The following is a 27620-nucleotide window of genomic DNA, read 5'->3' as shown; positions in this document are numbered from 1 at the left end:
TTCTGATTGGTTAATTTATTTTTTTGGAGACAGGTTTTTTTTTTTTTTTATCTTCCGTGCTGTCTGACTTTGTGCCAATGTGCTGCTTTGAGGTGCTCCATATCGTGGGTTTGTATCATCATTAAACACTCCTCTATATTTTAAACAAACGCTTCCTCCCTCTATGACACCTGCATGTCGTTCAGTCTGTTACCATGGAGTTGAGGAGGGGAGTCGACAGCTTCAACCAATTATAGGAGTCGAGATGAAAACCAACAACAACAAAAATCACACGACCAGAAGAAGAAACTCTTTGATTTTATTATAAAACATTATTCACTAAACCCTTCGTGTTGTTGATTTCTCCATAGCAGTTAATTGAAGGCCATTACTTTGTCCTGATCAGGTGATCTAGGCAGGAAACTTTAGTGTCTCTCAACGTGCTGTCTTCTTGGTGTTTATTAAGGATCTCTGTTTCAACGTCCAGAGTGCATGTGCTGTCTTGGTGTTTATTAAGGATCTCTGTTTCAACGTCCAGAGTGCATGTGCTGTCTTCTTGGTGTTTATTAAGGATCTCTGTTTCAACGTCCAGAGTGCATGTGCTGTCTCTTGGTGTTTAAGGATCTCTGTTTTCAACGTCCAGAGTGCATGTGCTGTCTCTTGGTGTTTAAGGATCTCTGTTTCAACGTCCAGAGTGCATGTGCTGTCTTCTTGGTGTTTATTAAGGATCTCTGTTTCAACGTCCAGAGTGCATGTGCTGTCTCTTGTGTTTGAGAATCTCTGTAGAAGTGAGCGTCAGGTCCTTGTCACAGACATCACAGTGGTAGACTCTGGCCAGACTGGACACAGAGAACGAAGAGGAGGCTGCCTTCACATCGTCACCCTCTGAAACAGACAACACCATCTGTTATGTTACGATATATAGATATGCTTTAGATACAGTATCCATCAGTTAGCTTCATTCCTAGAGATCATATTACATATATACAGTGCATTCAGAAAGTATTCAGACCCCTTCACTTTATCCACATTTTGTTACGTTACAGCCTTATTCTAAAATGGATTAAATTGTTTTTCCCCTTCATCAATCTACACACAATACCCTATAATGACATCACAATACTCCTTAATGACATCACAATACCCCATAATGACAAAGCAAAAACAGTATTTTAGAAAGTTTTGCAAATTTATTACAAATTTAAAAAACAAAGATTTACATAAATATTCAAACCCTTTACTCAGTACTTTGTTGAAGCACCTTTGGCAGCAATTACAGCCTTTAGTCTTCTTGGGTATGACGCTACAAGCTTGGCACACCTGTATTTGGGGAGTTTCTCCCATTCTTCTCGGCAAATCCTCAAGCTCTGTCAGGTTGGATGGGGAGCGTCGCTGCACAGCTATTTTCAGGTCTCTCCAGAGATGTTCGATCGGGTTCAAGTCTGGGCTCTGGCTGGGCCACTCAAGGACTCCAAGACACTCCTGCGTTGTCTTGTCTGTGTGCTTAGGGTCGTTGTCCTGTTGAAAGGTGAACCTTCACCCCAGTCTGAGGTCCTGAGCGCTCTGGAGCAGGTTTTCATCACGGATCTCTCTGTACTTTGCTCCGTTCATTTTTCCCTCGATCCTGACTAGTCTCCCAGTCCCTGCCGCCGAGAAACATCCCCACAGCATGATACTGCCACCCCCATGCTTCACCGTAGGGATTGAGCCAGGTTTTCTCCAGATGTGATGCTTGGCATTCAGGCCAAATAATTCAATATTGGTTTCATCAGACCAGAGAATCTTGTTTCTCATGGTCAGAGTCCTTTAGGTGCCTTTTGGCAAACTCCAAGCAGGCTGTCATGTGCCTTTTGCTGAGGAGTGGTTTCCGTCTGGCCACTCTACCATAAAGGCCTGATTGCTGGAGTGCTGCAGAGATGGTTGTCCTTCTGGAAGGTTCTCCCATCTCCACAGAGGAACTTTGGAGCTCTGTCAGAGTGACCCTCGGGTTCTTGGTCCCATCTTTGATCAAGGCCCTTCTCCCCTGATTGCTCAGTTTGGCCGGGCGGCCAGCTCTAGGAAGAGTCTTGGTGGTTCCAAACTTCTTCCATTTCAGAATGATGGAGGCCACTGTGTTCTTGTGGACCTTCAATGCTGCAGAAATGTTTTGGTACCCTTCCCCACATCTGTACCTCGTCTCAATCCTGTCTCAGAACTCTACGGACAATTCCTTCAACCTCATGGCTTGGTTTTTGCTTTGACATGTTCTGTCAACTGTGGGACCTTATATAGACAGGTGTGTGCCTTTCCAAATCATGTCCAATCAATTGAATTTACCACAGGTGGACTCCAAGTTGTAGAAACTATGATTCTCATAGCAAAGGGTCTGAATACTTATTTTACATAAGTTATCTTTTTTAATTTTAATACATTTGCAAAAAAATTCTAAAACTGTTTTCGCTTTGTTATTATGGGGTATTGTGATGTCATTATGGGGCATTGTGATGTCATTATGGGGTATTGTGATGTCATTATGGGGTATTGTGTGTAGATTGATGAGGAAAAAAAATTATTGCATCCATTTTAGAATAAGGCTGTAATGTAACAAAATGTGGATAAAGTCAAGGGGTCTGAATACTTTCCGAATGCACTGTATTTTGGGCATCCCAAATAGTACCCTTTCCCCTATATAGTACACTACTATTAACCCTCTGCCATAGGGCTCTGGTCAAAAGTAGTGCACTATATAGGGAATACGGTGCCATTTGAGCCTGACCTTTGTCCTGGTTGTCCTGCTGTTCCCCAGGCGGCCTGCAGGTGGCCTCGTGGCTCATCCTCTCCAGCGGTGTGACAGGACTGTACAGGTCACAGTGTGGACAGGACCAGAACGTACGCAGACACTCACTGTAGAGGTCCTTAGAGTCCTGGAGAACAGACAGATAACAGTACAGACACTCAAAGTCCTGGAGAACAGACACATTACAGTACAGACACATTACAATACAGACACTCACTGTAGAGGTCCTTAGAGTCCTGGAGAACAGACACATTACAGTACAGACACATTACAATACAGACACATTACAGTACAGACACATCACAGTACAGACACATTACAATACAGGCATTATAATACAGACAGTACAGACACATTACAATACAGATAATATAATACAGACTGTACAGACACATTACAATACAGATAATATAATACAGACAGTACAGACGCATTACAATACAGATAATATAATACAGACAGTACAGACACATTACAATACAGATAATATAATACAGACAGTACAGACGCATTACAATACAGATAATATAATACAGACACATTACAATACAGATAATATAATACAGACAGTACAGACACATTACAATACAGATTATATAATACAGACAGTACAGACACATTACAATACAGATAATATAATACAGACAGTACAGACACATTACAATACAGATAATATAATACAGACACATTACAATACAGATAATATAATACAGAGAGTACAGACACATTACAATACAGATAATATAATACAGACAGTACAGACACATTACAATACAGATAATATAATACAGACAGTACAGACACATTACAATACAGATAATATAATACAGACAGTACAGACGCATTACAATACAGATAATATAATACAGACACATTACAATACAGATAATATAATACAGACAGTACAGACACATTACAATACAGATTATATAATACAGACAGTACAGACACATTACAATACAGATAATATAATACAGACAGTACAGACACATTACAATACAGATAATATAATACAGACAGTACAGACACATTACAATACAGGCATTATAATACAGACAGTACAGACACATTACAATACAGATAATATAATACAGACAGTACAGACACATTACAATACAGATAATATAATACAGACAGTACAGACACATTACAATACAGACAGTACAGACGCATTACAATACAGACACATTACAATACAGATAATATAATACAGACACATTACAATACAGATAATATAATACAGACAGTACAGACACATTACAATACAGATAATACAGACAGTACAGACGCATTACAATACAGATAATATAATACAGACACATTACAATACAGATAATATAATACAGACACATTACAATACAGATAATATAATACAGACAGTACAGACACATTACAATACAGGCATTATAATACAGACAGTACAGACACATTACAATACAGATAATATAATACAGACAGTACAGACGCATTACAATACAGACATTACAATACAGATAATATAATACAGAGAGTACAGACGCATTACAATACAGATAATATAATACAGACACATTACAATACAGATAATATAATACAGACAGTACAGACACATTACAATACAGATAATATAATACAGACTGTACAGACACATTACAATACAGATAATATAATACAGACAGTACAGACGCATTACAATACAGATAATATAATACAGACAGTACAGACACATTACAATACAGATAATATAATACAGACACATTACAATACAGATAATATAATACAGAGAGTACAGACACATTACAATACAGATAATATAATACAGACAGTACAGACACATTACAATACAGATAATATAATACAGACAGTACAGACACATTACAATACAGATAATATAATACAGACAGTACAGACGCATTACAATACAGATAATATAATACAGACACATTACAATACAGATAATATAATACAGACAGTACAGACACATTACAATACAGATTATATAATACAGACAGTACAGACACATTACAATACAGATAATATAATACAGACAGTACAGACACATTACAATACAGATAATATAATACAGACAGTACAGACACATTACAATACAGGCATTATAATACAGACAGTACAGACACATTACAATACAGATAATATAATACAGACAGTACAGACACATTACAATACAGATAATATAATACAGACAGTACAGACACATTACAATACAGACAGTACAGACGCATTACAATACAGACACATTACAATACAGATAATATAATACAGACACATTACAATACAGATAATATAATACAGACAGTACAGACACATTACAATACAGATAATACAGACAGTACAGACGCATTACAATACAGATAATATAATACAGACACATTACAATACAGATAATATAATACAGACACATTACAATACAGATAATATAATACAGACAGTACAGACACATTACAATACAGGCATTATAATACAGACAGTACAGACACATTACAATACAGATAATATAATACAGACAGTACAGACGCATTACAATACAGACATTACAATACAGATAATATAATACAGAGAGTACAGACGCATTACAATACAGATAATATAATACAGACACATTACAATACAGATAATATAATACAGACAGTACAGACACATTACAATACAGATAATATAATACAGACAGTACAGACGCATTACAATACAGATAATATAATACAGACACATTACAATACAGATAATATAATACAGAGAGTACAGACGCATTACAATACAGATAATATAATACAGACACATTACAATACAGATAATATAATACAGACAGTACAGACACATTACAATACAGATAATATAATACAGACAGTACAGACGCATTACAATACAGATAATACACTGCTCAAAAAAATAAAGGGAACACTTAAACAACACACGCGAGCACCGCCAGCATTCAAAAGTGACCAAAACATCAGCCAGGAAGCATAGGAACTGAGAAGTGGTCTGTGGTCACCACCTGCAGAACCCCTCCGTTATTGGGGGTGTCTTGCTAATTGCCTATAATTTCCACCTTTTGTCTATTCCATTTGCACACCAGCATGTGAAATTTATTGTCAATCAGTGTTGCTTCCTAAGTGGACAGTTTGATTTCACAGAAGTGTGATTGACTTGGAGTTACATTGTGTTGTTTAAGTGTTCCTTTTATTTTTTTGAGCAGTGTATAATACAGACAATACAGACACATTACAGAATCACCAGATCACTAAATTTGCGAGCTAACTTTGATAAACATTCAGACAACGTGATAATCTACTTCCTCACGGCACAACGCCTCCCCCTATTGGACCTAGATAGTTGTGTGTATGTATTGATATGGAGGCTATGTATGCCTTTTAATAAATGGATGTAGTTCTGTCCTTGAGCTGTTCTAGTCTATTGATGTTCTGTATTATGTTTCATGTTCTGTGTGGAGCCCAGGAAGAGTAGCTGCTGCCTTGGCAGGAACTAATGGGGATCCTAATAAACCTCAGGAAGAGTAGCTGCTGCTTTTGCAACAAGCTACTGGGGAGCCATAATAAACCCCAGGAAGAATAGCTGCTGCCTTGACAGGAACTAATGGGGATCCATAATAAACCCCAGGAAGAGTAGCTGCTGCCTTGACAGGAACTAATGGGGATCCATAATAAACCCCAGGAAGAGTAGCTGCTGCCTTGGCAGGAACTAATGGGGATCCTAATAAACCTCAGGAAGAGTAGCTGCTGCTTTTGCAACAAGCTACTGGGGAGCCATAATAAACCCCAGGAAGAATAGCTGCTGCCTTGACAGGAACTAATGGGGATCCATAATAAACCCCAGGAAGAGTAGCTGCTGCCTTGACAGGAACTAATGGGGATCCTAATAAACCCCAGGAAGAGTAGCTGCTGCCTTGGCAGGAACTAATGGGGATCCATAATAAACCCCAGGAAGAGTAGCTGCTGCCTTGGCAGGAACTAATGGGGATTCTAATAAACCCCAGGAAGAGTAGCTGCTGCTTTTGCAACAAGCTACTGGGGAGCCATAATAAACCCCAGGAAGAGTAGCTGCTGCCTTGACAGGAACTAATGGGGATCCATAATAAACCCCAGGAAGAGTAGCTGCTGCCTTGACAGGAACTAATGGGGATCCTAATAAACCCCAGGAAGAGTAGCTGCTGCCTTGGCAGGAACTAATGGGGATCCATAATAAACCCCAGGAAGAGTAGCTGCTGCCTTGGCAGGAACTAATGGGGATTCTAATAAACCCCAGGAAGAGTAGCTGCTGCCTTGACAGGAACTAATGGGGATCCTAATAAACCCCAGGAAGAGTAGCTGCTGCCTTGACAGGAACTAATGGGGATCCATAATAAACCCCAGGAAGAGTAGCTGCTGCCTTGACAGGAACTAATGGGGATCCTAATAAACCCCAGGAAGAGTAGCTGCTGCCTTGGCAGGAACTAATGGGGATCCATAATAAACCCCAGGAAGAGTAGCTGCTGCCTTGACAGGAACTAATGGGGATCCTAATAAACCCCAGGAAGAGTAGCTGCTGCTTTGACAGGAACTAATGGGGATCCTAATAAACCCCAGGAAGAGTAGCTGCTGCCTTGACAGTAACTAATGGGGATCCATAATAAACCCCAGGAAGAGTAGCTGCTGCCTTGGCAAGAACTAATGGGGATCCATAATAAACCCCAGGAAGAGTAGCTGCTGCCTTGACAGGAACTAATGGGGATCCTAATAAACCCCAGGAAGAGTAGCTGCTGCCTTGACAGGAACTAATGGGGATCCTAATAAACCCCAGGAAGAGTAGCTGCTGCCTTGGCAGGAACTAATGGGGATCCTAATAAACCCCAGGAAGAGTAGCTGCTGCCTTGACAGGAACTAATGGGGATCCATAATAAACCCCAGGAAGAGTAGCTGCTGCCTTGACAGGAACTAATGGGGATTCATAATAAACCCCAGGAAGAGTAGCTGCTGCCTTGGCAGGAACTAATGGGGATCCTAATAAACCCCAGGAAGAGTAGCTGCTGCCTTGGCAGGAACTAATGGGGATCCTAATAAACCCCAGGAAGAGTAGCTGCTGCCTTGACAGGAACTAATGGGGATCCATAATAAACCCCAGGAAGAGTAGCTGCTGCCTTGACAGGAACTAATGGGGATCCTAATAAACCCCAGGAAGAGTAGCTGCTGCCTTGGCAGGAACTAAATGGGGATCCTAATAAACCCCAGGAAGAGTAGCTGCTGCCTTGACAGGAACTAATGGGGATCCATAATAAACCCCAGGAAGAGTAGCTGCTGCCTTGACAGGAACTAATGGGGATTCATAATAAATCCCAGGAAGAGTAGCTGCTGCCTTGGCAGGAACTAATGGGGATCCTAATAAACCCCAGGAAGAGTAGCTGCTGCCTTGGCAACAAGCTACTGGGGATCATAATAAACCCCAATAAAATACTATATAACTGGATGAAAAGAATGAAAGAAAGTCACACATTCTATATGCTTCCAACTATTTAATGGACCCCGTGTTGACCCCAGGTGGAACCCACGGTTGACCCCAGGTTGACCCACTGTTGACCCCAGGTGGAACCCATGGTGGACCCCAGGTGGACCCACAGTTGACCCCAGGTGGCCCACGGTTGACCCCAGGCGGACCCACAGTTGACCCCAGGTGGAACCCACGGTTGACCCCGGGCGGACCCACAGTTGACCCCAGGTGGATCCACGGTTGACCCCAGGTGGACCCACGGTTGACTCCGGGTGGAACCCACGGTTGACCCCAGGTGGAACCCACGGTTGACCCCAGGTGGATCCACGGTTGACCCCAGGTGGTTCCACGGTTGACCCCAGGTGGACCCACAGTTGACCCACAGTGGACCCACAGTTGACCCCAGGTGGACCCACAGTTGACCCCAGATGGACCCACAGTTGACCCCAGACGGACACACAGTTGACCCCAGACGGACACACAGTTGACCCCAGACGGACCCACAGTTGACCCCAGACGGACACACAGTTGACCCCAGACGGACACACAGTTGACCCCAGACGGACACACAGTTGACCCCAGGCGGACCCACGGTTGACCCCAGTTGGACCCACGGTTGACCCCAGGTGGACCCACGGTTGACCCCAGGTGGACCCACAGTTGACCCCAGGTGGACCAACGGTTGACCCCATGTGGACCCACGGTTGACCCCAGGTGGACCCACAGTTGACCCCAGGTGGACCCACAGTTGACCCCAGATGGAACCATGGTTGACCCCAGGTGGACCCACGGTTGACCCCAGGTGGAACCATGGTTGACCCCAGGTGGACCCACAGTGGACCCCAGGTGGACCCACAGTGGACCCCAGGTGGACCCATGGTTGACCCCAGGTGGACCCACGGTTGACCCCAGATGGACACAAAGTTGACCCCAGGTGGAACCCACGGTTGACCCCAGGTGGACCCACAGTTGACCCACGGTTAACCCCAGGTGGACCCACAGTTGACCCCAGATGGACCCACGGTTGACCCCAGGTGGAACCCACGGTTGACCCCAGGTGGAACCCACGGTTGACCCCAGGTGGAACCCACGGTTGACCCCAGGTGGACCCACGGTTGACCCACAGTTGACCCCAGGTGGACCCACAGTTGACCCCAGGTGGACCCACAGTGGACCCCAGGTGGAACCCACGGTTGACCCCGGGCGGACCCACAGTTGACCGCAGGTGGATCCACGGTTGACCCCAGGTGGACCCCAGGTGGACCCACAGTGGACCCCAGGTGGAACCCACAGTTGACCCCAGGTTGAACCCACGGTTGACCCACAGTGGACCCCAGGTGGACCCACAGTTGACCCCAGGTGGACCCACAGTGGACCCCAGGTGGAACCCACGGTTGACCCACAGTGGACCCCAGGTGGACCCACAGTGGACCCCAGGTGGACCCACAGTGGACCCACAGGTGGAACCCAGGTGGAACCACGGTTGACCCCAGGTGGAACCCACGGTTGACCCCAGGTGGAACCCACGGTTGACCCCAGGTGGAACCCACGGTTGACCCCAGGTGGAACCCACGGTTGACCCCAGGTGGAACCCACGGTTGACCCCAGGTGGAACCCACGGTTGACCCCAGGTGGAACCCACGGTTGACCCCAGGTGGACTCACAGTTGACCCCAGGTGGACCCACGGTTGACCCCAGGTGGATCCACGGTTGACCCCAGGTGGACCCACAGTTGACCCACGGTTAACCCCAGGTGGACCCACAGTTGACCCCAGATGGACACACAGTTGACCCCAGATGGACACACAGTTGACCCCAGGTGGACCCACGGTTGACCCCAGGTGGAACCCACGGTTGACCCCAGGTGGAACCCACGGTTGACCCCAGGTTCAACCCACGGTTGACCCCAGGTGGACCCACAGTTGACCCACAGTTGACCCCAGGTGGACCCACGGTTGACCCCAGGTGGAACCCACGGTTGACCCCAGGTGGAACCCACGGTTGACCCCAGGTGGAACCCACGGTTGACCCCAGGTGGAACCCACGGTTGACCCCAGGTGGAACCCACGGTTGACCCCAGGTGGAACCCACGGTTGACCCACAGTGGACCCCAGGTGGACCCACAGTGGACCCCAGGTGGAACCACAGTGGACCCCAGGTGGAACCACAGTGGACCCCAGGTGGACCCACAGTTGACCCCAGACGGACCCACAGTTGACCCCCGGCGGACACACAGTTGACCCCCGGCGGACACACAGTTGACCCCAGGCGGACCCACGGTTGACCCCAGGCGGACCCACGGTTGACCCCAGTTGGACCCACGGTTGACCCCAGTTGGACCCACGGTTGACCCCAGGTGGACCCACGGTTGACCCACAGTGGACCCACGGTTGACCCCAGGTGGACCAACGGTTGACCCCATGTGGACCCACGGTTGACCCCAGGTGGACCCACAGTTGACCCCAGGTGGACCCACAGTTGACCCCAGATGGAACCATGGTTGACCCCAGGTGGACCCCAGGTGGACCCACGGTTGACCCCAGGTGGAACCACGGTTGACCCCAGGTGGACCCACAGTGGACCCCAGGTGGACCCACAGTGGACCCCAGGTGGACCCACGGTTGACCCCAGGTGGACCCACGGTTGACCCCAGATGGACCCACGGTTGACCCCAGATGGACACAAAGTTGACCCCAGGTGGAACCCACGGTTGACCCCAGGCGGACCCACAGTTGACCCCAGGCGGATCCACGGTTGACCCACAGGTGGACCCACAGTTGACCCACGGTTAACCCCAGGTGGACCCACAGTTGACCCCAGATGGACCCACAGTTGACCCCAGGTGGAACCCACGGTTGACCCCAGGTGGAACCCACGGTTGACCCCAGGTGGAACCCACGGTTGACCCCAGGTGGAACCCACGGTTGACCCCAGGTGGAACCCACAGTTGACCCACAGTTGACCCCAGGTGGACCCACAGTTGACCCCAGGTGGACCCACAGTGGACCCCAGGTGGAACCCACGGTTGACCCCGGGCGGACCCACAGTTGACCGCAGGTGGATCCACGGTTGACCCCAGGTGGACCCCAGGTGGACCCACAGTGGACCCCAGGTGGAACCCACAGTTGACCCCAGGTTGAACCCACGGTTGACCCACAGTGGACCCCAGGTGGACCCACAGTTGACCCCAGGTGGACCCCAGGTGGACCCACAGGGGACCCCAGGTGGAACCCACGGTTGACCCACAGTGGACCCCAGGTGGACCCACAGTGGACCCCAGGTGGACCCACAGTGGACCCACAGTTGACCCCAGGTGGAACCCACGGTTGACCCACAGTGGACCCCAGGTGGAACCACGGTTGACCCCAGGTGGAACCCACGGTTGACCCCAGGTGGAACCCACGGTTGACCCCAGGTGGAACCCACGGTTGACCCCAGGTGGAACCCACGGTTGACCCCAGGTGGACTCACAGTTGACCCCAGGTGGACCCACGGTTGACCCCAGGTGGATCCACGGTTGACCCCAGGTGGACCCACAGTTGACCCACGGTTAACCCCAGGTGGACCCACAGTTGACCCCAGATGGACACACAGTTGACCCCAGGTGGACCCACGGTTGACCCCAGGTGGAACCCACGGTTGACCCCAGGTGGAACCCACGGTTGACCCCAGGTGGAACCCACGGTTGACCCCAGGTGGAACCCACGGTTGACCCCAGGTGGAACCCACGGTTGACCCCAGGTTGAACCCACGGTTGACCCCAGGTGGAACCCACGGTTGACCCCAGGTGGAACCCACGGTTGACCCCAGGTGGAACCCACGGTTGACCCCAGGTGGACTCACAGTTGACCCCAGGTGGAACCCACGGTTGACCCCAGGTGGAACCCACGGTTGACCCCAGGTGGAACCCACGGTTGACCCCAGGTGGAACCCACGGTTGACCCACAGTGGACCCCAGGTGGACCCACAGTGGACCCCAGGTGGAACCACAGTGGACCCCAGGTGGAACCACAGTGGACCCCAGGTGGAACCCACGGTTGACCACGGGCGGACCCACGGTTGACCCCGGGTGAATCCACGGTTGACCCCAGGTGGACCCCAGGTGGACCCACAGTGGACCCCAGGTGGAACCCACAGTTGACCCCAGGTGGAACCCACGGTTGACCCAAAGTGGACCCCAGGTGGAACCACAGTGGACCCCAGGTGGACCCACAGTGGACCCACAGTTGACCCCAGGTGGAACCCACGGTTGACCCACAGTGGACCCCAGGTGGAACCACGGTTGATCCCAGGTGGAACCCACGGTTGACCCCAGGTGGAACCCACGGTTGACCCCAGGTGGAACCCACGGTTGACCCCAGGTGGAACCCACGGTTGACCCCAGGTGGAACCCACGGTTGACCCCAGGTGGAACCCACGGTTGACCCCAGGTGGAACCCACGGTTGACCCCAGGTGGACCCTCTGTTGACCCCAGGTGGATCCACGGTTGACCCCAGGTGGACCCACAGTTGACCCACGGTTAACCCCAGGTGGACCCACAGTTGACCCCAGATGGACACACAGTTGACCCCAGATGGACACACAGTTGACCCCAGGTGGACCCACGGTTGACCCCAGGTGGACCCACGGTTGACCCCAGGTGGACCCACGGTTGACCCCAGGTGGAACCCACGGTTGACCCCAGGTGGAACCCACAGTTGACCCCAGGTGGAACCCACGGTTGACCCCAGGTGGAACCCACGGTTGACCCCAGGTGGAACCCACGGTTGACCCCAGGTGGACCCACGGTTGACCCACGGTTGACCCCAGGTGGACCCACGGTTGACCCCAGGTGGAACCCACGGTTGACCCCAGGTGGAACCCACGGTTGACCCCAGGTTGAACCCACGGTTGACCCCAGGTTGAACCCACGGTTGACCCCAGGTGGAACCCACGGTTGACCCCAGGTGGACTCACAGTTGACCCCAGGTGGAACCCACGGTTGACCCCAGGTGGAACCCACGGTTGACCCACAGTGGACCCCAGGTGGACCCACAGTGGACCCCAGGTGGAACCACAGTGGACCCCAGGTGGAACCACAGTGGACCCCAGGTGGAACCACAGTGGACCCCAGGTGGAACCACAGTGGACCCCAGGTGGAACCCACGTTTGACCCCGGGCGGACCCACAGTTGACCCCAGGTGAATCCACGGTTGACCCCAGGTGGACCCCAGGTGGACCCACAGTGGACCCCAGGTGGAACCCACAGTTGACCCCAGGTGGAACCCACGGTTGACCCACAGTGGACCCCAGGTGGACCCACAGTTGACCCCAGGTGGACCCCAGGTGGACCCACAGTGGACCCCAGGTGGAACCCATGGTTGACCCAAAGTGGACCTCAGGTGGACCCACAGTGGACCCCAGGTGGACCCCAGGTGGACCCACAGTGGACCCACAGTTGACCCCAGGTGGAACCCACGGTTGACCCCAGGTGGAACCACGGTTGACCCCAGGTGGAACCCACGGTTGACCCCAGGTGGAACCCACGGTTGACCCCAGGTGGAACCCACGGTTGACCCCAGGTGGAACCCACGGTTGACCCCAGGTGGAACCCACGGTTGACCCCAGGTGGACTCACAGTTGACCCCAGGTGGAACCCACGGTTGACCCCAGGTGGAACCCACAGTTGACCCCAGGTGGACCCACAGTTGACCCCAGGTGAACCCACGGTTGACCCCGGATTGACCCACAGTTGACCCCAGGTGACCCACAGTTGACCCCAGGAGACCCACAGTTGACCCCAGGTGGACCCACGGTTGACCTTAGGTGGAACCCACGGTTGACCCCAGGTGGAACCCACGGTTGACCCCAGGTGGACCCACAGTTGACCCCAGGTGGAACCCATGGTTGACCCAAGGTGGAACCCACGGTTGACCCCAGGTGGAACCCACGGTTGACCCCAGGTGGACTCACAGTTGACCCCAGGTGGAACCCACGGTTGACCCCAGGTGGAACCCACGGTTGACCCCAGGTGGATCCACGGTTGACCCCAGGTGGATCCACGGTTGACCCCAGGTGGACCCACAGTGGACCCCAGGTGGAACCCACAGTTGACCCCAGGTGGAACCCACGGTTGACCCACAGTGGACCCCAGGTGGACCCACAGTTGACCCCAGGTGGACCCCAGGTGGACCCACAGTGGACCCCAGGTGGACCCCCAGGTGGACCCACAGTTGACCCCAGGTGGAACCCACGGTTGACCCCAGGTGGAACCCACGGTTGACCCCAGGTGGAACCCACGGTTGACCCCAGGTGGAACCACGGTTGACCCCAGGTGGAACCCACGGTTGACCCAAGGTGGAACCCACGGTTGACCCCAGGTGGAACCCACGGTTGCCCCAGGTGGAACCCACGGTTGACCCCAGGTGGAACCCACGGTTGACCCCAGGTGGACTCACAGTTGACCCCAGGTGGACTCACAGTTGACCCCAGGTGGAACCCACGGTTGACCCCAGGTGGAACCCACAGTTGACCCCAGGTGGACCCACAGTTGACCCCAGGTGGATCCACGGTTGACCCCAGGTGGACCCCAGGTGGACCCCAGGTGGAACCCACAGTTGACCCCAGGTGGAACCCACGGTTGACCCACAGTGGACCCCAGGTGGACCCACAGTTGACCCCAGGTGGACCCACAGTTGACCCCAGGTGGACCCACAGTGGACCCCAGGTGGAACCCACGGTTGACCCACAGTGGACCCCAGGTGGACCCACAGTGGACCCCAGGTGGACCCACAGTTGACCCCAGGTGGAACCCACGGTTGACCCCAGGTGGAACCACGGTTGACCCCAGGTGGAACGCACGGTTGACCCCAGGTGGAACCCACGGTTGACCCCAGGTGGAACCCACGGTTGACCCCAGGTGGACTCACAGTTGACCCCAGGTGGAACCCACGGTTGACCCCAGGTGGAACCCACAGTTGACCCCAGGTGGACCCACAGTTGACCCCAGGTGAACCCACGGTTGACCCCGGATTGACCCACAGTTGACCCCAGGTGACCCACAGTTGACCCCAGGAGGCCCACAGTTGACCCCAGGAGGCCCACAGTTGACCCCAGGTGGACCCACGGTTGACCTTAGGTGGAACCCACGGTTGACCCCAGGTGGAACCCACGGTTGACCCCAGGTGGACCCACAGTTGACCCCAGGTGGAACCCACGGTTGACCCCAGGTGGAACCCACGGTTGACCCCAGGTGGAACCCACGGTTGACCCCAGGTGGAACCCACGGTTGACCCCAGGTGGACTCACAGTTGACCCCAGGTGGAACCCACGGTTGACCCCAGGTGGAACCCACGGTTGACCCACAGTGGACCCCAGGTGGACCCACAGTGGACCCCAGGTGGAACCACAGTGGACCCCAGGTGGAACCCACGGTTGACCCCGGGCGGACCCACAGTTGACCCCAGGTGGATCCACGGTTGACCCCAGGTGGACCCCAGGTGGACCCACAGTGGACCCCAGGTGGAACCCACAGTTGACCCCAGGTGGACCCACGGTTGACCCCAGGTGGAACCCACGGTTGACCCACAGTGGACCCCAGGTGGACCCACAGTTGACCCCAGGTGGACCCCAGGTGGACCCACAGTGGACCCCAGGTGGACCCACAGGTGGACCCACAGTGGACCCACAGTTGACCCCAGGTGGAACCCACGGTTGACCCCAGGTGGAACCCACGGTTGACCCCAGGTGGAACCACGGTTGACCCCAGGTGGAACCCACGGTTGACCCCAGGTGGAACCCACGGTTGACCCCAGGTGGAACCCACGGTTGACCCCAGGTGGAACCCACGGTTGACCCCAGGTGGAACCCACGGTTGACCCCAGGTGGAACCCACGGTTGACCCCAGGTGGAACCCACGGTTGACCCCAGGTGGAACCCACGGTTGACCCCAGGTGGACTCACAGTTGACCCCAGGTGGATCCACGGTTAACCCCAGGTGGACTCACGGTTGACCCCAGGTGGAACCCACGGTTGACCCCAGGTGGAACCCACAGTTGACCCCAGGTGGACCCACAGTTGACCCCAGGTGAACCCACGGTTGACCCCGGATTGACCCACAGTTGACCCCAGGTGACCCACAGTTGACCCCAGGAGGCCCACAGTTGACCCCAGGTGGCCCAGAGTTGACCTCAGGTGGACCCACGGTTGACCCCGGGTGGAACCCACGGTTGACCCCAGGTGGACCCACAGTTGACCCCGGGTTGACCCATTAAATAGTTGGGAGCATATATAGTGTTGACTGACCGTCTTTTTCTAAAGTTTACTTTCCGATATTCAGAACTGTTCTGATATGTTTGGGTCTGCGTCGGCTCGTGTTGTTGACTAATCCGATTGGTTAAATCAAAGCTAGAACTGGTCTATGGGGGCTGGTGGAGTCAGTTCTGTAGTTGGTAATATGATAACCTCTACTCACAGTGATCCATCTGTAGTTGGTAATATGATAACCTCTACTCACAGTGATCCATCTGTAGTTGGTAATATGATAACCTCTACTCACAGTGATCCATCTGTAGTTGGTAATATGATAACCTCTACTCACAGTGATCCATCTGTAGTTGGTAATATGATAACCTCTACTCACAGTGATCCATCTGTAGTTGGTAATATGATAACCTCTACTCACAGTGATCCATCTGTAGTTGGTAATATGATAACCTCTACTCACAGTGATCCATCTGTAGTTGGTAATATGATAACCTCTACTCACAGTGATCCATCTGTAGTTGGTAATATGATAACCTCTACTCACAGTGATCCATCTGTAGTTGGTAATATGATAACCTCTACTCACAGTGAGACAGTTGTAGGTGAAGTATTTGGTGACTTGGAGGCCTCCCTTGATGGTGTCAGGTTGCGCCTCCACCCCAGGGAAAAGGGGGTTCGGGGCATGGGGCTCGGAGAACTCGGACTGGGCCTGAGGACCTACGTAGAGGTTCTGTACCTGCAGGCCTGTCAAACGACGTAGACTGTAGCTCACCTGGAGAGGACGGACAGACAGACGGAGAGGACAGACAGACGGAGAGGACAGACAGACGGAGAGGACAGACAGGTCAGACGGAGAGGACAGACAGACAGACGGAGAGGACAGACAGACGGAGAGGACAGACAGGACAGACGGAGAGGACAGACAGACAGACGGAGAGGACAGACAGACGGAGAGGACAGACAGGACAGACAGACAGACGGAGAGGACAGACAGACAGACGGAGAGGACAGACAGACAGACGGAGAGGACAGACAGACAGACGGAGAGGACAGACAGACGGACGGAGAGGACAGACAGACGGAGAGGACAGACAGGACAGACAGACAGACGGAGAGGACAGACAGACAGACGGAGAGGACAGACAGACAGACGGAGAGGACAGACAGACGGAGAGGACAGACAGACAGACGGAGAGGACAGACAGACAGACGGAGAGGACAGACAGACAGACGGAGAGGACAGACAGACAGACGGAGAGGACAGACAGACAGACGGAGAGGACAGACAGACAGACGGAGAGGACAGACAGACAGACGGAGAGGACAGACAGGACAGACAGACAGACGGAGAAGACAGACAGACAGACAGACAGACGGAGAGGACAGACAGACAGACAGACGGAGAGGACAGACAGACAGACAGGCAGACAGACAGACGGACAGAGAGGACAGACAGACAGGCAGACAGATGGAGAGGACAGACAGACAGACAGATGGAGAGGACAGACAGACAGGCAGACAGACAGACAGACATGCAGACAGACAGGCAGACAGACAGGCAGACAGACAGACGGAGAGGACAGACAGACAGCTCAGTGGGGGTGTTCTCATGATGTTATCTCGACAATAAAAGAGGGACGTGATGATTAGAGACGGGAGCTTTTCCTGGTCAGATCACACAGTAGGAAAAACAAAGTCCTAGTTTCTATAACTAGAACCCACCGTTAAAAGATCACCGTTAAATACAAAATATACCATATTATAAAGTAGTCTTCCTCAATGTTAAAAGGTGAGGCGTTGCATGTACCTCAGTGTACAGCAGGAAGCGGACCAGTCCTTCACTGAGTTTCTCCAGGTCTTTACGGGAGAGCCCAGGTACCCCTAGCCCCTCTCCCCTCCCAGCCTTGGCCCTGCTCCCGGCTCCGGCCCCCAGAGTGCCCTGGCCCAGCTGGGCTAGCAGGAGGCGCTCCCAGTCGGCCCTGAGAGTGAGGGAGGTGGACAGAACTTTCAGAGCTCCCTCTCCAGTCAGGCCCACCTCCAACCAGCCGTCCACCACCAGCCGGGTACAGTCAGCATTACTGTCCAAGGAGTTAGCGACCAGCAACAGGGCCTGGAAGGGGACATGAACAGACAGTCAGGAGAGAAACACTGCATTACAGGAACCAATAAGAGGTGTGCTCCTAAACCAACTCTGATAACATTTCAGTCTGAGGCGGATCTTTGTCAGGCATCGAGCACAGTAGCTGCAGAGAGACTCTGACGCGGTACTGACCCGGCACGGCTGGGACTCTGACACGGTACTGACCCGGCACGGCTGGGACTCTGACACGGTACTGACACGGTACTGACCTGCAGAGCTGGAACTCTGACACGGTACTGACCCGGCACGGCTGGGACTCTGACCTGGTACTGACCCGGCACGGCTGGGACTCTGACCCGGTACTGACCCGGTACTGAACTGCAGGGCTGGGACGCTGACCCGGTACTGACCCGGCACGGCTGGGACTCTGACCCAGTACTGACCCGGTACTGACCCGGTACTGACCTGCAGGGCTGGGACTCTGACCCAGTACTGACCAGGCACGGCTGGGACTGACACGGTACTGACACGGCACGGCTGGGACTCTGACACGGTACTGACCCGGCACGGCTGGGACTGACACGGTACTGACCCGGCAGGGCTGGGACTCTGACCCGGTACTGACCTGCAGGGCTGGGACTCTGACCCGGTACTGACCTGCAGGGCTGGGACTCTGACCCGGTACTGACCTGCAGGGCTGGGACTCTGACCCGGTACTGACCTGCAGGGCTGGGACTCTGACCCGGTACTGACCTGGCAGGACTGGGACTCTGACACGGTACTGACCTGCAGGGCTGGAACTCTGACACGGTACTGACCTGGCAGGACTGGGACTCTGACACGGTACTGACCCGGTACTGACCTGCAGGGCTGGGACTCTGACCCGGTACTGACCCGGTACTGACCCGGTACTGACCTGCAGGGCTGGGACTCTGACCCGGTACTGACCCGGTACTGACCTGCAGGGCTGGGACTCTGACCCGGTACTGACCTGGCAGGACTGGGACTCTGACCCGGTACTGACCCGGTACTGACCTGCAGGGCTGGGACTCTGACCCGGTACTGCCCCGGTACTGACCTGCAGGGCTGGGACTCTGACCCGGTACTGACCTGCAGGGCTGGGACTCTGACACAGTTGGATACATAAGGCTTGTTGGTCTCTAGTAGAGTGACGAAGGCTAGGAGCTGGTGTTTGCTGCTCTCCCCCTTGTCAGGCCCCTCTCTGTTCCCCTCCTCAGGGACGTGCAGCACCTCTGGGTCGCTGGCAAACACACTGGTGGGGTGGATCACTACCCCCTGCTTGTTACGGGTGTGGAACACCTATAGGAGACAGGGACATTATCACTGTACACACACACACTCCTGTTCACACACACACACCCGTACACACACACTCTTGTTCACACACGCTCACATACACGCTCACACACTCCTGTTCACACACACACACGCACGCTCGCTCACACACACACACACACACACACACACACACACACACACACACACACACACACACACACACACACACACACACACACACACACACACACACACACACACACACACACAGACACAGACACAGACACAGACACAGACACAGACACACACCTGTTCTGAGTCCTTGCGGTTGGCGTTGTGTTCGTCTGGCAATGCCAGCTGGGGGTAAAGGCCTCGACAAAGCAGCAGCTTCAGAAGGGCTTGTTGCCTTGACGACAGGTCCTGGCTGGCCGCCGCCGCTTCCTGGAGCTCTGACACGTTGTGGCGAAGCTTGAACTTCACTTCCTGTAGGGGAGGGTTCAAGACAGATATGTTTTAATATCTATAAAGGGCTATAAGAATGCATATGCATCTATAGACAATATAATTTAAGCATTTATCTTATTAAACCAACTGGCCTGTTGCCATGGCTCCGTCCACAGTGACATCATCCTCACCTGTATGTCCAGGTTGTGTCCACCTGTCTGCTCCTTGTCCTTCCCGTCCCGTCCCGACGCGCCCTGCTCTGTGTCCGACCCGGAATCCCCATCCCCTTCCTGTCCCTCCTCCAGTCTCAGGACCTTCCTCCTGCCGCCCTCTGCCAGGTCATGTGCTCTCTTCAGCTGATGTAACTTCCTCCTCTCGGTCAACCTCTCCCTGCGTTGCCCGCGCTCCCCGCCAGAGGGAGCCCTCTCCTCCAGCACCTCCAACAGACCGTGACTACGCAACAGCTCCTGTTGCCACACCAGGCGGGGAACGCGTCAGGGATTAAATACCGGTGTTGTGTACATTACCGTAGAAATAACAGACGACTAAAGCGGGAACGAGGCGGAGACGAGTCGTTTTACTGGGTTCATTTCCCCCCCCCAAGGTAATGTACAGAATGGACGCCCTAATCACGTTTATACCGTTGTTGCCAAAGGAAAACTATTTGAAAGCACACATGTACCGGTAGAAATACTTATGTTTAGTTGATATTTAAATTTTCATAAACAAATTCATACTTTGGTTAAAAGCCCCAGGTGGAAGTGACTTTTCCACAAGTTACGACTGGCTAAATTTATGACGTTAAAATGCCTATTTCCTCTGTTCCATCCGACTGCGTAATCCACCGTCTCATCAGCCCAGGCAAGCATTTACTTATTTACTTTAAAAAAACAAACTTTATTTAACGAGGCAAGTCAGTTAAATAACGATTTCTTCTTTACCCTCTCCCTAACCCAGCAATTTATGAACTTAATCTCCACTATATATATAAAAAAAGAAGCATCTAGACATTTTCTCACGTTTCTTTTAGGCTAACATTTCGTTTTTTAAACAGCGGATATTTATATAAACCTTTGCTGTCTGTCTCTCTGACACTTGCAACATTATTTAATTATTCAAATTCGAGTATGGCTCGGGAGTCGGGACAAACCGGCAGACAGCGTTTCTCAGACAGTCGAAATCATGAATCAGTTGGCATCATTTTTATGGATATATACAAAGAAATCTCAATATAATTTTTGGGGGGAAATTAAGTGCAGCAAGTTTAGTCTTTTCAGCTTCAGTTTGAAGTGATTGTGTTGGCTGTGAGAAGATGGGGGGGTTTACACCATAGAGAAGATGGGGGGTTTACACCATAGAGAAGATGGGGGGTTTACACCACAGAGAAGATGGGGGGGTTTACACCACAGAGAAGATGGGGGGGTTTACACCATAGAGAAGATGGGGGGTTTACACCACAGAGAAGATGGGGGGTTTACACCATAGAGAAGATGGGGGGTTTACACCATAGAGAAGATGGGGGGGTTTACACCACAGAGAAGATGGGGGGTTTACACTATAGAGAAGATGGGGGGGTTTACACCACAGAGAAGATGGGGGGTTTACACCACAGAGAAGATGGGGGGGGGGGGGTTACACCACAGAGAAGATGGGGGGTTTACACCACAGAGAAGATGGGGGGGTTACACCATAGAGAAGATGGGGGGGTTACACCATAGAGAAGATGGGGGGGTTTACACCATAGAGAAGATGGGGGGGTTTACACCACAGAGAAGATGGGGGGTTTACACCACAGAGAAGATGGGGGGTTTACACCACAGAGAAGATGGGGGGTTTACACCATAGAGAAGATGGGGGGTTTACACCACAGAGAAGATGGGGGGTTTACACCATAGAGAAGATGGGGGGTTTACACCATAGAGAAGATGGGGGGTTTACACCATAGAGAAGATGGGGGGGGTTACACCACAGAGAAGATGGGGGGTTTACACCATAGAGAAGATGGGGGGGTTTACACCATAGAGAAGATGGGGGGTTTACACCACAGAGAAGATGGGGGGTTTACACCAGAGAGAAGATGGGGGGTTTACACCAGAGAGAAGGTGGGGGGGTTTACACCATAGAGAAGATGGGGGGTTTACACCATAGAGAAGATGGGGGGTTTACACCATAGAGAAGATGGGGGGGTTTACACCATAGAGAATATGGGGGGTTTACACCATAGAGAAGATGGGGGGTTTACACCATAGAGAAGATGGGGGGTTTACACCATAGAGAAGATGGGGGGGGGGGTTACACCATAGAGAAGATGGGGGGGGTTTACACCACAGAGAAGATGGGGGTTTTACACCATAGAGAAGATGGGGGGGGGGGGGGGTTTACACCACAGAGAAGATGGGGGGGGTTTACACCACAGAGAAGATGGGGGGTTCACACCATAGAGAAGATGGGGGGGGTTTTACACCACAGAGAAGATGAGGGTTTTACACCATAGAGAAGATGGGGGGGTTTACACCATAGAGAAGATGGGGGGGGTTACACCATAGAGAAGATGGGGGTTTACACCATAGAGAAGATGGGGGGGGTTTACACCATAGAGAAGATGGGGGGGTTACACCATAGAGAAGATGGGGGGGTTTACACCAGAGAGAAGATGGGGGGGTTACACCATAGAGAAGATGGGGGGGGTTACACCATAGAGAAGATGGGGGGGTTACACCATAGAGAAGATGGGGGGTTTACACAATAGAGAAGATGGGGGGTTTACACCACAGAGAAGATGGGGGGTTTACACCACAGAGAAGATGGGGGGTTTACACCATAGAGAAGATGGGGGGTTTACACCATAGAGAAGATGGGGGGGGTTACACCACAGAGAAGATGGGGGGTTTACACCATAGAGAAGATGGGGGGGTTTACACCATAGAGAAGATGGGGGGGGTTACACCACAGAGAAGATGGGGGGTTTACACCATAGAGAAGATGGGGGGGTTTACACCATAGAGAAGATGGGGGTTTTACACCACAGAGAAGATGGGGGGTTTACACCATAGAGAAGATGGGGGGTTTACACCACAGAGAAGATGGGGGTTTACACCACAGAGAAGATGGGGGGTTTAGATCATAGAGAAGATGGGGGGGTTTAGACCACAGAGAAGATGGGGGGTTTACACCACAGAGAAGATGGGGGGTTTACACCACAGAGAAGATGGGGGTTTTACACCACAGAGAAGATGGGGGGTTTACACTATAGAGAAGATGGGGGGATTTACACCACAGAGAAGATGGGGGGTTTACACTATAGAGAAGATGGGGGGTTTAGACCATAGAGAAGATGGGGGGTTTACACCACAGAGAAGATGGGGGGTTTACACCACAGAGAAGATGGGGGGGTTTACACCATAGAGAAGATGGGGGGTTTACACCATAGAGAAGATGGGGGGTTTACACCACAGAGAAGATGGGGGGTTTACACTATAGAGAAGATGGGGGGATTTACACCACAGAGAAGATGGGGGGTTTACACTATAGAGAAGATGGGGGGTTTAGACCATAGAGAAGATGGGGGGTTTACACCACAGAGAAGATGGGGGGTTTACACCACAGAGAAGATGGGGGGGTTTACACCATAGAGAAGATGGGGGGTTTACACCATAGAGAAGATGGGGGGTTTACACCATAGAGAAGATGGGGGGTTTACACCACAGAGAAGATGGGGGGTTTTACACCAGAGAGAAGATGGGGGGGTTTACACAATAGAGAAGATGGGGGGTTTACACCATAGAGAAGATGGGGGGTTTACACCATAGAGAAGATGGGGGGGGGGGGGTTACACCACAGAGAAGATGGGGGGTTTACACCATAGAGAAGATGGGGGGGTTTACACCACGGAGAAGATGGGGGGTTTACACCAGAGAGAAGATGGGGGGGTTTACACCATAGAGAAGATGGGGGGTTTACACCACAGAGAAGATGGGGGGTTTACACCATAGAGAAGATGGGGGGGGTTTACACCATAGAGAAGATGGGGGGTTTACACCAAAGAGAAGATGGGGGGTTTACACCATAGAGAAGATGGGGGGTTTACACCACAGAGAAGATGGGGGGGTTTACACCACAGAGAAGATGGGGGGGTTTACACCACAGAGAAGATGGGGGGGTTTACACTATAGAGAAGATGGGGGGTTTTACACCAGAGAGAAGATGGGGGGTTTACACCACAGAGAAGATGGGGGGGGGGGGGGGGGGGTTACACCATAGAGAAGATGGGGGGGGGGGTTACACCATAGAGAAGATGGGGGGGGTTTACACAATGACAGAAACAGATGTATTACATACTGATGTCAGGTGTGGCTGTCCTACCTTGAACTGTCTTCGTAGGTTGACCATCTCATAAAGCCTCTGTTCCTCCAGTCCTCTCCTCCTGCACCACTTCCTGCTGGCACCTCCTCTCTCCCCCTTCACCTGGAGGAGAAGGTTTGACAGCTACAGTGTCTAAACTCATGTGCTACACATTATGTCAATATCACTCTAAATGGAATATTTAGTGATCTTAAATTCTCCATGACAAGACGTAAGTGAGGTAAGTGGCTTTGCACAGAGGGTGACTAAAGATGTTTTCTGTGTCCTGATTGGCTGACCTGCACCCAGGCGTTGAAGGTGTTGAGCAGGGTGAAGGGGTCTCCCTGGTTAGAGTGCAGGGGCTGGCGTGCTGTGGCACAGTCGGGGTTGTGTTGGGCGGAGCGGAGAAACGGGGACTGAACACTGAGGGCAGCAGCCACTGTCAGGACCGGCTCCACCAAGTTAAACACTGACCCCAGCACCAACATCTTACCTGGACACACAGAGGTCAGGGGTTAAAGGTCAGGACTGGCTCCACACCAAGTTAAACACTGACCCCAGCATCTTACCTGGACACACACATGCGAGGTCAAATACTATTTCAAATATCTAAATGACTTTCACATACATTCGAAGTGAGTATTCAGATATTTTGTCTTTGAAAAGACAAGTAGTTAAATATTGTAATGTATCTGGAAATACACTTGGAAAGTATTGGCATGGTATTTGAAAAATACTCAAATACACTCCCCATACATTTAACCAAAGTATTTGAAAATACTTTCAAAGAGTAGGCTATTTACAAGAAATGTGTTGAAAATATTTTCAAATACTTCCAATAGCACTAGATGATCCAGGCCCCCATTATTTGAAAATACTAAAAAAAAACACAGAAAATAAGTATTTCAATAAATGTATTTGAACACAGATTTAAGGGTTAGGGCTCGTGGTTTATAAATATAACTAGGACCTGGAGGTTTTTCTGCTCAGGTCATGTGATCAGGAAATCCTCAGGGCCCTATTCAGGGGGGGGGGCACAGTACAGGGATGGCAGAAGTCACAACAGTGATCTTTCTTTATTTCAGAAGGGACCGTTACCTACGACCACGTCAACAGGAAGTTGTGCCAGCAGGCTTCCTATAGAGGTGAGATCTCCTCTAGCGTCTAGCGCCCCCTGTTCCCTGAGGTAGGTTACTGCAGTCTGGATACTGGCCGCAGGAGGAGGGTCGATGAACAAAAAGGATCGTGGGTCGCCCAGACTCATACTCTTCATCTGTAAGGACAGGAAACCACGTTTTGGCACGAAGAAGTAACAAATAGGGAACAGAAAAACAGAAAAGTGGAGAGGGATTTCAGTCGTTCAGAACCTGTAGTGAAGGGTTAGGGGTTAGGGGTTAAGGGTTAGGGGTTAAGGGTTAGGGGTACCTGTAGTACTAGTGAGTCCAGGGCCACCCTGTGTATCTCTGGGACGGGGTAAGGTGTGAAGGGTTAGGGGTTAAGGGTTAGGGGTTAGGGGTTAAGGATTAGGGGTTGGGGGTTAAGGGTTAGGGGTTAGGGGTTAAGGGTTAAGGGTTAAGGGTTAAGGGTTAGGGGTTAGGGTACCTGTAGTACTAGTGAGTCCAGGGCCACCCTGTGTATCTCTGGGACGTGGTAAGGTGTGAGGGGTTAAGGGTTAGGGGTTAGGGGTTAGGGTACCTGTAGTACTAGTGAGTCCAGGGTCACACTGTGTATCTCTGGGACGGGGTAAGGTGTGAGGGGTTAAGGGTTAGGGTTTAGGGGTTAAGGGTTAGGGGTTAAGGGTTAGGGGTACTCGTAGTACTAGTGAGTCCAGGGCCACCCTGTGTATCTCTGGGACGGGGTAAGGTGTGAGGGGTTAGGGGTTAAGGGTTAGGGGTTAGGGTACCTGTAGTACTAGTGAGTCCAGGGCCACACTGTGTATCTCTGGGACGGGGTAAGGTGTGAGGGGTTAAGGGTTAAGGGTTAGGGGTTAGGGTACCTGTAGTACTAGTGAGTCCAGGGCCACCCTGTGTATCTCTGGGACGGGGTAAGGTGTGAGGGGTTAAGGGTTAAGGGTTAGGGGTTAGGGGTTAAGGGTACCTGTAGTACTAGTGAGTCCAGGGCCACCCTGTGTATCTCTGGGACGGGGTAAGGTGCGAAGGGTTAGGGGTTAGGGGTTAAGGGTACCTGTAGTACTAGTGAGTCCAGGGCCACCCTGTGTATCTCTGGGACGGGGTAAGGTGCGAAGGCCTCGTAGTCGGACTCAGAATAGAGCCGATAACACACCCCGGGTCCTGTCCTCCCGGCCCGGCCTTTCCTCTGCTCAGAACTGGCTCGGCTGATCCAGAACTCCTGCAGACGCTGCATCTTCGCCTTCGGGTCAAAACTCATCTCCTTCACCTTGCCTGGAGGACACATTCAGAGGTAATACATTGTGTTCTCTATCCTTCACCTTGCCTGGAGGACACGTTCAGAGGTAATACATTGTGTTCTCTATCCTTCACCTTGCCTGGAGGACACATTCAGAGGTAATACATTGTGTTCTCTATCCTTCACCTTGCCTGGAGGACACGTTCAGAGGTAATACATTGTGTTCTCTATCCTTCACCTTGCCTGGAGGAGACGTTCAGAGGTAATACATTGTGTTCTCTATCCTTCACCTTGCCTGGAGGACACGTTCAGAGGTAATTCATTGTGTTCTCTATCCTTCACCTTGCCTGGAGGACACGTTCAGAGGTAATACATTGTGTTCTCTATCCTTCACCTTGCCTAGAGGACACGTTCAGAGGTAATACATTGTGTTCTCTATCCTTCACCTTGCCTAGAGGACCTGTTCAGAGGTAATACATTGTGTTCTCTATCCTTCACCTTGCCTAGAGGACCTGTTCAGAGGTAATACATTGTGTTCTCTATCCTTCACCTTGCCTAGAGGACCTGTTCAGAGGTAATACATTGTGTTCTCTATCCTTCACCTTGCCTAG

At 51.6% G+C, this 27620-nt stretch overlaps 1 protein-coding gene across 1 annotated transcript in view; it reads right to left on the bottom strand.

Moving 5' to 3' along the window:
* Window positions 1-284: 284 nt before the first annotated feature.
* The window catches only part of dhx34 (DEAH (Asp-Glu-Ala-His) box polypeptide 34), a 44134-nt gene continuing 16798 nt past the window's right edge, over window positions 285-27620 (bottom strand). The window contains exons 6-16 of the mRNA XM_055895158.1: window positions 26827-27044; window positions 25741-25915; window positions 24942-25135; window positions 24664-24765; window positions 20493-20768; window positions 20167-20340; window positions 19669-19878; window positions 18286-18588; window positions 17065-17250; window positions 2735-2882; window positions 285-864 (exon numbers count right to left, since the gene is read on the bottom strand). Of these exons, the coding sequence (XP_055751133.1) occupies window positions 716-864; window positions 2735-2882; window positions 17065-17250; window positions 18286-18588; window positions 19669-19878; window positions 20167-20340; window positions 20493-20768; window positions 24664-24765; window positions 24942-25135; window positions 25741-25915; window positions 26827-27044 (2135 nt within the window). The 3' untranslated portion in view covers window positions 285-715. The remainder of the gene's footprint in view (window positions 865-2734; window positions 2883-17064; window positions 17251-18285; window positions 18589-19668; window positions 19879-20166; window positions 20341-20492; window positions 20769-24663; window positions 24766-24941; window positions 25136-25740; window positions 25916-26826; window positions 27045-27620) is intronic.

The sequence above is a fragment of the Salvelinus fontinalis genome, chromosome 33 (assembly GCF_029448725.1).
Source record: "Salvelinus fontinalis isolate EN_2023a chromosome 33, ASM2944872v1, whole genome shotgun sequence".
Taxonomy (NCBI): Eukaryota; Metazoa; Chordata; class Actinopteri; order Salmoniformes; family Salmonidae; genus Salvelinus; species Salvelinus fontinalis.
This window is presented reverse-complemented; position numbering and strand designations above follow the sequence as displayed.